At 45.2% G+C, this 10770-nt stretch overlaps 2 protein-coding genes across 2 annotated transcripts; both read right to left on the bottom strand.

Annotated features, from left to right (window-relative positions):
- Positions 1 to 1055: 1055 nt before the first annotated feature.
- On the bottom strand, positions 1056 to 3384 carry LOC142302556 (uncharacterized). Its single transcript, XM_075343662.1, has 6 exons — positions 3230 to 3384; positions 3077 to 3154; positions 2919 to 2996; positions 2607 to 2820; positions 2370 to 2526; positions 1056 to 2239 (listed from the first exon to the last, which is right to left on the bottom strand). The coding sequence occupies exons 1-6, from the start codon at positions 3269 to 3271 to the stop codon at positions 1096 to 1098; spliced, it is 1713 nt and encodes a 570-aa protein (XP_075199777.1). The 5' UTR covers positions 3272 to 3384; the 3' UTR covers positions 1056 to 1095.
- A 3673-nt stretch (positions 3385 to 7057) lies between these two features.
- On the bottom strand, positions 7058 to 9386 carry LOC142302557 (uncharacterized). Its single transcript, XM_075343663.1, has 6 exons — positions 9232 to 9386; positions 9079 to 9156; positions 8921 to 8998; positions 8609 to 8822; positions 8372 to 8528; positions 7058 to 8241 (listed from the first exon to the last, which is right to left on the bottom strand). Exons 1-6 carry the CDS (start codon positions 9271 to 9273, stop codon positions 7098 to 7100), a joined length of 1713 nt encoding a protein of 570 aa, XP_075199778.1. The 5' UTR covers positions 9274 to 9386; the 3' UTR covers positions 7058 to 7097.
- Positions 9387 to 10770: the final 1384 nt, after the last annotated feature.

A 10770-nucleotide genomic window follows, 5' to 3' on the forward strand; every position in this document is an offset into this window, starting at 1 on the left:
GACTAGGAATTTCCACCATCTCGGGAATCATTAGAGACACTTGCCAAGCCTTGTGGGATTGCCTCCATGAGGATTTCATCCCCCAGCCCACCAGGGAAAGATGGCTTGCAATTGCTGAACAATACTATAACATTTGTCAGTTTCCAAATTGCCTTGGCTCAGTGGACGGCAAACATATCAGAATTGTGAAACCTGCTGCTTCGGGGTCAGAATACTACAATTATAAAAAGTATTTTTCAATTGTCCTAATGGCAATAACGGATGCGGAATACAAATTCATCTCAGTGGACATTGGCGCATATGGGAGATCCAATGACTCTCAGGTCTTTAAAATGTCCCCAATGGGGCGGCGAATCTATGGGAATACTTTTGATTTCCCTCCTGCAAGACCTCTTCCTGGCACATGTGAGCCCCCAATGCCCTTTGTTTTTGTGGCCGACGAAGCCTTTCAACTATCCCAACATCTATTGAAGCCATATGCAAGCCGTGGATTGACGCAAACACAAAAAATATATAATTACAGATTATCCAGAGCCAGAAGAATGGTGGAATGCTCCTTTGGGATACTAACCAGCAAATGGCGAGTCTTGTTAACAGCCATTAATTTAAACATTGAAACTGTTGATGAAATAGTGAAAGCATGTGTGGTACTGCACAATTTTGTTTTAACAAAGGAACCTTTGTCGTTGGATGACCAGAGTTTGGAATCCACCTCTTTGTCAGACTACACCAGTCCTGGATTTAGGAGTAGTGTTGCCTGTTCAACAATCCGTGACATATATGCTAACTATTTTGTGTCCCCAGAAGGTAGAGTTGATTGGCAAGATCAAATGGTGTAAGATTTTTCGTCAGTTTTATAACAAATAAAAATAATTATAAATAAATTAAATAATATCTTGTTAACCTTGTTAATTTTAATCTTTCACTCGCTTTAAAAATTTGTAATTTTTACCCCGTCAAATTACAACATGTTATGTTTTTGTATTACCTTATTATTAACTTAACTTGCTAAATAATATTCACACCAAAAAAAACAAGAACAAATAAATACTTTTCAACCAAAAACTTTTATTTTTTATTACATAGATAAATAAATTATAAATTTGTAAATCTTGGGCTTGGGGTGGAGATAGTACTGGAGGGGCTGACAGGTGGGAACACACGCACAGTTGGAGTATTGAGGGTGGAAAGTGGTGTTGGTGGTGGTGGTGGGGAAGTAACAGAAGATGAAGGTGTGGTAGAGAAACCAAGAGGGAAACCAGGAGATGGGATGGGATTTGGTAAGGATTGAGGGGTGGAGTGGAGGGATTGGGAGACAGAAGAGGTGGCGGGTGAATTAGTGGTTTGAGTTGGGGTCATGATGGTTGTGGAAGGCGAGATGTGGTAGTGGGTAGGAAGTGTAGGGGCAGATGTGGTTGGGAGCTGGTACTGGCCCGCAGGCTGGTACTGGCCCGCAGGCTGGTACTGGGCCGCAGGCTGGTACTGGGCATCAGGCTGGTACTGGGCATCAGGCTGGTACTGGGCAGCAGGCTGGTACTGGGCTGCAGGCTGGTACTGGGCTGCAGGCTGGTACTGGGCAGCAGGCTGGTACTGGGCAGCAGGCTGGTACTGGGCAGCAGGGGGAGTAGGGACAATGGCTGGAGGGGGGGCAGGTGGTCTTGTAGGGGTGGGTGGAGGTGGTTGGGAGTCAACCTGCCCCAGAGCCTGCCGTGTGGCTTGCATTACATGCATCTGCTGGTCAAGAGATAGCTTTTCCATGCGCTCTAGTACGGCTTGAAAAAAACAATGATTGGGAGATTTACTTGCATCTAAATGCAGCCTGTCCAGACGCGTGCATAATTCGTGTGTATTTTTTTCCATATTTGCATTTAGGAAGCTAAAAGATGCACGATTTTGTTCGGATAATAATTGAATGGCGTTCTGGAAGGCTGCATTTAGATGCAAGAACTCTGGCGCATAGCTCTTTTCCTGACCCCTATGACGCTGACGCCCAGAACCCAAAGGTGTTCTACTGAGGGCAGCAGTGTCAGAGGGGTGGGGTAGGGGAAAAGCTATCTCATCACCAGCAGCTTCAGGTAATGAAGTCTCACGGGAAGCTCCAGCGCAGGTGGATGGGACAGATGTAGATGGAAGGGAAGGTTCAGATGGGTGGGGTCTGTGCGTGTGTTCACCAGTGGCGGACTGTTCAGGGATCGCTCCTGTCGGGTTCGATGCAGGCTCCTGAGTGCTGCAGACGGTGCTGTTAAAAAGAGGAAAAACAAAACAATAATTAATTTAATTGCTATACATTGGCCCTGACTAAAAACAAAAAAGCAAAAAAAAACTGACATAAAATATTATACTTTGTACATATTGTGTGGAATATTTACCTTCTGCACACCATAGTTGTCCGGAGGAACGACAACGCTCTAAAGTAACGGTACTTCGATCTGCGTCCTCCGGATCCACTCGGGGCCTGCATCTCTTGATTTAACTCCTTTTTGAAGCGATCCCTGATAGACCGCCACCGCTTCTGAAGTTTGTCACCTGAAAGTGGAAAGCAGAAAGTGGTTAGTATACAACACATTACATCATGCAGCATAACCTACTGAACTGTGAATACTTACGCTGTTTCTTCTGGCCACGAGAATTGAGCTCCCCCCAACCTTCTACCGCTGCGTGGCATACCTCGTCCCAGAGTCGACGGGTTACGATCGAATCAGCGTGGCGGCGGTCAGCCATGTTCCACAGCGGCTCCCTCTCTCTAACTTCATCGATGAGGAGGTCGATATTGATAAATCCGGCCTCCTCACCGTCAGAATCGGGAGCACGCTGGGATGCCTGTTCAAAGAAAGAAAAAAGAAATTAAAAAAAAAAAATAGACAAAAATTCACACTGACATGAAAAAAAAAAAAATAAAAAAAAAAAAAAAAACTTACACTATGACCACCGCCACCTCGACGACGACCCTGGGACGGTCTTGGGGGAGCTCTATCATGAGCCCTAGAAGTTGAAGCCTTTAGTGAAGAAAACAAAAAAAAATTATTTACTTATATGTTTGGTGTGCTGTGGTAAACAATTCCTGTATGAAACTTACACTATGATCGCCCGCTCCGTGTCTTTCTCCACCCCTTCCGTCATCTTCTGGCAGCATCTCCTGTGATGTTTCGGCCACCTGTGTAAATGTCGTTGATTTAAAAAAATGTTTTTTTTTGTATTTTTTAAAAAAAAAACCAAAAAAAAAAAATACCTCAGTTTGTGAACCGAAGGGCGGGCTACCAGAAGACGACATTTTTTTGATTACAGGCCACGCACAACAGGACCTCAACCTCAGGAACACTCTTGCACTGCCACGTAAGATCAAAGGACCCAGCAACAGGATGGCCAGAAATGAACCGCAACACTGCACCTGCAAAAAAAGAAAAAAAAATGTCTAAGTACATGCACGCAGCTCACAGCAGTGATCTGTGGACAGTACTGTGGACATTACCTCAGGAACACTCTTGCACTGCCACGTAAGATCAAAGGACCCAGCAACAGGATGCCCAGAAATGAACCGCAACACTGCACCTGCAAAAAAAGAAAAAAAAATGTCTAAGTACATGCACGCAGCTCACAGCAGTGATCTGTGGACAGTACTGTGGACATTACCTCAGGAACACTCTTGCACTGCCACGTAAGATCAAAGGACCCAGCAACAGGATGGCCAGAAATGAACCGCAACACTGCACCTGCAAAAAAAGAAAAAAAAATGTCTAAGTACATGCACGCAGCTCACAGCAGTGATCTGTGGACAGTACTGTGGACATTACCTCAGGAACACTCTTGCACTGCCACGGAAGATCAAAGGACCCAGCAACAGGATGCCCAGAAATGAACCGCAACACTGCACCTGCAAAAAAAGAAAAAAAAATGTCTAAGTACATGCACGCAGCTCACAGCAGTGATCTGTGGACAGTACTGTGGACATTACCTCAGGAACACTCTTGCACTGCCACGGAAGATCAAAGGACCCAGCAACAGGATGCCCAGAAATGAACCGCAACACTGCACCTGCAAAAAAAGAAAAAAAAATGTCTAAGTACATGCACGCAGCTCACAGCAGTGATCTGTGGACAGTACTGTGGACATTACCTCAGGAACACTCTTGCACTGCCACGGAAGATCAAAGGACCCAGCAACAGGATGCCCAGAAATGAACCGCAACACTGCACCTGCAAAAAAAGAAAAAAAAATGTCTAAGTACATGCACGCAGCTCACAGCAGTGATCTGTGGACAGTACTGTGGACATTACCTCAGGAACACTCTTGCACTGCCACGTAAGATCAAAGGACCCAGCAACAGGATGCCCAGAAATGAACCGCAACACTGCACCTGCAAAAAAAGAAAAAAAAATGTCTAAGTACATGCACGCAGCTCACAGCAGTGATCTGTGGACAGTACTGTGGACATTACCTCAGGAACACTCTTGCACTGCCACGTAAGATCAAAGGACCCAGCAACAGGATGGCCAGAAATGAACCGCAACACTGCACCTGCAAAAAAAGAAAAAAAAATGTCTAAGTACATGCACGCAGCTCACAGCAGTGATCTGTGGACAGTACTGTGGACATTACCTCAGGAACACTCTTGCACTGCCACGTAAGATCAAAGGACCCAGCAACAGGATGGCCAGAAATGAACCGCAACACTGCACCTGCAAAAAAAGAAAAAAAAATGTCTAAGTACATGCACGCAGCTCACAGCAGTGATCTGTGGACAGTACTGTGGACATTACCTCAGGAACACTCTTGCACTGCCACGGAAGATCAAAGGACCCAGCAACAGGATGCCCAGAAATGAACCGCAACACTGCACCTGCAAAAAAAGAAAAAAAAATGTCTAAGTACATGCACGCAGCTCACAGCAGTGATCTGTGGACAGTACTGTGGACATACCTCTTCCCTGGAGCACTGGACTGGAGGACAGCAGAAGTTGAAGTCAGGAGCCGGCAGGAAGTGTGTAGAATGTGCTGGATCCTTTTATAAGTTTTGTGATGAGGAAAAAAAAAAATTTGCGCATGCTCTGTTTAACAAACCGGATGCGGTCACCGCATCCGGTTTAAACCGCATTGCGCCGGATCCGGCATGCATAGACACCCATTGTATACAATGCCGTATTGCGCCGGATCCGGCAGAATGCGGTTTTTTTAAGGCTACTTTCACACATCAGTTTTCTGTATTCAGGCACAGTCCTTTTTTTTGTCGTATCCAACGTTTCCGTTTTTGTTGTGCAAACCGGAGCCAACCGTACCCACCGGATCCGTTTTTTAACGGATCCGTTTAGAACGGATCCGTTAAAAAACGGATCCGGTGGGTCCGGTTTGCATCCGTTTTGCATCCGTTATGTCCGTTTTTTAACGGATCCGTTTTTTTAACACTAAACAAACAATTAACGAGTTCCGTACTCTGATTGGCTATTGGGAACATATAGTATATATACAGTATTTTGAAGCATATATTACAGAATGAAGACAGAGGCAAGCAGAAACCATGGATGCTATTCTTGCAAATTACACAAAGATCGCTGCAGATTTTATATTTGAGGCAAATCGCTTGGCTATCATCGTCAGAGAAAAGGAGCGACAGCGACTGAGGCGTCAGCGACATCGACGCTTTTGGATCCATCCCCTGACTGCCCAGAGACTGACACGTGGGGTGTTTTCAACCCTATACCTGGAGCTCCGTGGAAACCATGAAAAATTCACAAGCTATGTCCGGATGGCAGTGAATAATTTTGACGTCCTCCTTGGCCTTGTTGCGGACAACATCCGTAAAACGGACACCTACAGCCGGTTCTCTATAACACCCGAGGAGCGTTTGCTGGTTACGCTTAGGTAAGTTTTTTTTTTTTTAAATTGTATCCTCCTGTAAATTGACTTTTAACTGTAATGTGTTTGCTATTATTTTTTTATAATTATTGTCTTTCCTTTACAGATTCCTTGCAACTGGAGAGTCGCTTTCATCCCTCCACTACCAGTTTCGACTAGGAATTTCCACCATCTCGGGAATCATTAGAGACACTTGCCAAGCCTTGTGGGATTGCCTCCATGAGGATTTCATCCCCCAGCCCACCAGGGAAAGATGGCTTGCAATTGCTGAACAATACTATAACATTTGTCAGTTTCCAAATTGCCTTGGCTCAGTGGACGGCAAACATATCAGAATTGTGAAACCTGCTGCTTCGGGGTCAGAATACTACAATTATAAAAAGTATTTTTCAATTGTCCTAATGGCAATAACGGATGCGGAATACAAATTCATCTCAGTGGACATTGGCGCATATGGGAGATCCAATGACTCTCAGGTCTTTAAAATGTCCCCAATGGGGCGGCGAATCTATGGGAATACTTTTGATTTCCCTCCTGCAAGACCTCTTCCTGGCACATGTGAGCCCCCAATGCCCTTTGTTTTTGTGGCCGACGAAGCCTTTCAACTATCCCAACATCTATTGAAGCCATATGCAAGCCGTGGATTGACGCAAACACAAAAAATATATAATTACAGATTATCCAGAGCCAGAAGAATGGTGGAATGCTCCTTTGGGATACTAACCAGCAAATGGCGAGTCTTGTTAACAGCCATTAATTTAAACATTGAAACTGTTGATGAAATAGTGAAAGCATGTGTGGTACTGCACAATTTTGTTTTAACAAAGGAACCTTTGTCGTTGGATGACCAGAGTTTGGAATCCACCTCTTTGTCAGACTACACCAGTCCTGGATTTAGGAGTAGTGTTGCCTGTTCAACAATCCGTGACATATATGCTAACTATTTTGTGTCCCCAGAAGGTAGAGTTGATTGGCAAGATCAAATGGTGTAAGATTTTTCGTCAGTTTTATAACAAATAAAAATAATTATAAATAAATTAAATAATATCTTGTTAACCTTGTTAATTTTAATCTTTCACTCGCTTTAAAAATTTGTAATTTTTACCCCGTCAAATTACAACATGTTATGTTTTTGTATTACCTTATTATTAACTTAACTTGCTAAATAATATTCACACCAAAAAAAACAAGAACAAATAAATACTTTTCAACCAAAAACTTTTATTTTTTATTACATAGATAAATAAATTATAAATTTGTAAATCTTGGGCTTGGGGTGGAGATAGTACTGGAGGGGCTGACAGGTGGGAACACACGCACAGTTGGAGTATTGAGGGTGGAAAGTGGTGTTGGTGGTGGTGGTGGGGAAGTAACAGAAGATGAAGGTGTGGTAGAGAAACCAAGAGGGAAACCAGGAGATGGGATGGGATTTGGTAAGGATTGAGGGGTGGAGTGGAGGGATTGGGAGACAGAAGAGGTGGCGGGTGAATTAGTGGTTTGAGTTGGGGTCATGATGGTTGTGGAAGGCGAGATGTGGTAGTGGGTAGGAAGTGTAGGGGCAGATGTGGTTGGGAGCTGGTACTGGCCCGCAGGCTGGTACTGGCCCGCAGGCTGGTACTGGGCCGCAGGCTGGTACTGGGCATCAGGCTGGTACTGGGCATCAGGCTGGTACTGGGCAGCAGGCTGGTACTGGGCTGCAGGCTGGTACTGGGCTGCAGGCTGGTACTGGGCAGCAGGCTGGTACTGGGCAGCAGGCTGGTACTGGGCAGCAGGGGGAGTAGGGACAATGGCTGGAGGGGGGGCAGGTGGTCTTGTAGGGGTGGGTGGAGGTGGTTGGGAGTCAACCTGCCCCAGAGCCTGCCGTGTGGCTTGCATTACATGCATCTGCTGGTCAAGAGATAGCTTTTCCATGCGCTCTAGTACGGCTTGAAAAAAACAATGATTGGGAGATTTACTTGCATCTAAATGCAGCCTGTCCAGACGCGTGCATAATTCGTGTGTATTTTTTTCCATATTTGCATTTAGGAAGCTAAAAGATGCACGATTTTGTTCGGATAATAATTGAATGGCGTTCTGGAAGGCTGCATTTAGATGCAAGAACTCTGGCGCATAGCTCTTTTCCTGACCCCTATGACGCTGACGCCCAGAACCCAAAGGTGTTCTACTGAGGGCAGCAGTGTCAGAGGGGTGGGGTAGGGGAAAAGCTATCTCATCACCAGCAGCTTCAGGTAATGAAGTCTCACGGGAAGCTCCAGCGCAGGTGGATGGGACAGATGTAGATGGAAGGGAAGGTTCAGATGGGTGGGGTCTGTGCGTGTGTTCACCAGTGGCGGACTGTTCAGGGATCGCTCCTGTCGGGTTCGATGCAGGCTCCTGAGTGCTGCAGACGGTGCTGTTAAAAAGAGGAAAAACAAAACAATAATTAATTTAATTGCTATACATTGGCCCTGACTAAAAACAAAAAAGCAAAAAAAAACTGACATAAAATATTATACTTTGTACATATTGTGTGGAATATTTACCTTCTGCACACCATAGTTGTCCGGAGGAACGACAACGCTCTAAAGTAACGGTACTTCGATCTGCGTCCTCCGGATCCACTCGGGGCCTGCATCTCTTGATTTAACTCCTTTTTGAAGCGATCCCTGATAGACCGCCACCGCTTCTGAAGTTTGTCACCTGAAAGTGGAAAGCAGAAAGTGGTTAGTATACAACACATTACATCATGCAGCATAACCTACTGAACTGTGAATACTTACGCTGTTTCTTCTGGCCACGAGAATTGAGCTCCCCCCAACCTTCTACCGCTGCGTGGCATACCTCGTCCCAGAGTCGACGGGTTACGATCGAATCAGCGTGGCGGCGGTCAGCCATGTTCCACAGCGGCTCCCTCTCTCTAACTTCATCGATGAGGAGGTCGATATTGATAAATCCGGCCTCCTCACCGTCAGAATCGGGAGCACGCTGGGATGCCTGTTCAAAGAAAGAAAAAAGAAATTAAAAAAAAAAAATAGACAAAAATTCACACTGACATGAAAAAAAAAAAAATAAAAAAAAAAAAAAAAACTTACACTATGACCACCGCCACCTCGACGACGACCCTGGGACGGTCTTGGGGGAGCTCTATCATGAGCCCTAGAAGTTGAAGCCTTTAGTGAAGAAAACAAAAAAAAATTATTTACTTATATGTTTGGTGTGCTGTGGTAAACAATTCCTGTATGAAACTTACACTATGATCGCCCGCTCCGTGTCTTTCTCCACCCCTTCCGTCATCTTCTGGCAGCATCTCCTGTGATGTTTCGGCCACCTGTGTAAATGTCGTTGATTTAAAAAAATGTTTTTTTTTGTATTTTTTAAAAAAAAAACCAAAAAAAAAAAATACCTCAGTTTGTGAACCGAAGGGCGGGCTACCAGAAGACGACATTTTTTTGATTACAGGCCACGCACAACAGGACCTCAACCTCAGGAACACTCTTGCACTGCCACGTAAGATCAAAGGACCCAGCAACAGGATGGCCAGAAATGAACCGCAACACTGCACCTGCAAAAAAAGAAAAAAAAATGTCTAAGTACATGCACGCAGCTCACAGCAGTGATCTGTGGACAGTACTGTGGACATTACCTCAGGAACACTCTTGCACTGCCACGTAAGATCAAAGGACCCAGCAACAGGATGCCCAGAAATGAACCGCAACACTGCACCTGCAAAAAAAGAAAAAAAAATGTCTAAGTACATGCACGCAGCTCACAGCAGTGATCTGTGGACAGTACTGTGGACATTACCTCAGGAACACTCTTGCACTGCCACGTAAGATCAAAGGACCCAGCAACAGGATGGCCAGAAATGAACCGCAACACTGCACCTGCAAAAAAAGAAAAAAAAATGTCTAAGTACATGCACGCAGCTCACAGCAGTGATCTGTGGACAGTACTGTGGACATTACCTCAGGAACACTCTTGCACTGCCACGGAAGATCAAAGGACCCAGCAACAGGATGCCCAGAAATGAACCGCAACACTGCACCTGCAAAAAAAGAAAAAAAAATGTCTAAGTACATGCACGCAGCTCACAGCAGTGATCTGTGGACAGTACTGTGGACATTACCTCAGGAACACTCTTGCACTGCCACGGAAGATCAAAGGACCCAGCAACAGGATGCCCAGAAATGAACCGCAACACTGCACCTGCAAAAAAAGAAAAAAAAATGTCTAAGTACATGCACGCAGCTCACAGCAGTGATCTGTGGACAGTACTGTGGACATTACCTCAGGAACACTCTTGCACTGCCACGGAAGATCAAAGGACCCAGCAACAGGATGCCCAGAAATGAACCGCAACACTGCACCTGCAAAAAAAGAAAAAAAAATGTCTAAGTACATGCACGCAGCTCACAGCAGTGATCTGTGGACAGTACTGTGGACATTACCTCAGGAACACTCTTGCACTGCCACGTAAGATCAAAGGACCCAGCAACAGGATGCCCAGAAATGAACCGCAACACTGCACCTGCAAAAAAAGAAAAAAAAATGTCTAAGTACATGCACGCAGCTCACAGCAGTGATCTGTGGACAGTACTGTGGACATTACCTCAGGAACACTCTTGCACTGCCACGTAAGATCAAAGGACCCAGCAACAGGATGGCCAGAAATGAACCGCAACACTGCACCTGCAAAAAAAGAAAAAAAAATGTCTAAGTACATGCACGCAGCTCACAGCAGTGATCTGTGGACAGTACTGTGGACATTACCTCAGGAACACTCTTGCACTGCCACGTAAGATCAAAGGACCCAGCAACAGGATGGCCAGAAATGAACCGCAACACTGCACCTGCAAAAAAAGAAAAAAAAATGTCTAAGTACATGCACGCAGCTCACAGCAGTGATCTGTGGACAGTACTGTGGACATTACCTCAGGAACAC

This window comes from Anomaloglossus baeobatrachus, chromosome 4 (genome assembly GCF_048569485.1).
Source record: "Anomaloglossus baeobatrachus isolate aAnoBae1 chromosome 4, aAnoBae1.hap1, whole genome shotgun sequence".
Lineage (NCBI taxonomy): Eukaryota > Metazoa > Chordata > Amphibia > Anura > Aromobatidae > Anomaloglossus > Anomaloglossus baeobatrachus.

Bases quoted from the DNA above. Each gene is read 5' to 3' on its own strand.
- LOC142302556 (XM_075343662.1), bottom strand. From the start codon at position 3,271: ATGTCGTCTTCTGGTAGCCCGCCCTTCGGTTCACAAACTGAG. The intron at 3,155-3,229 runs GTATTTTTTTTT...ACATTTACACAG, and splicing joins CCTTCGGTTCACAAACTGAG to GTGGCCGAAACATCACAGGA. The intron at 2,240-2,369 runs GTAAATATTCCA...TCTTTTTAACAG, and splicing joins ACAACTATGGTGTGCAGAAG to CACCGTCTGCAGCACTCAGG.
- LOC142302557 (XM_075343663.1), bottom strand. From the start codon at position 9,273: ATGTCGTCTTCTGGTAGCCCGCCCTTCGGTTCACAAACTGAG. The intron at 8,999-9,078 runs GTAAGTTTCATA...TCTTCACTAAAG, and splicing joins ACGGAGCGGGCGATCATAGT to GCTTCAACTTCTAGGGCTCA. The intron at 8,529-8,608 runs GTAAGTATTCAC...TTCCACTTTCAG, and splicing joins TCGTGGCCAGAAGAAACAGC to GTGACAAACTTCAGAAGCGG.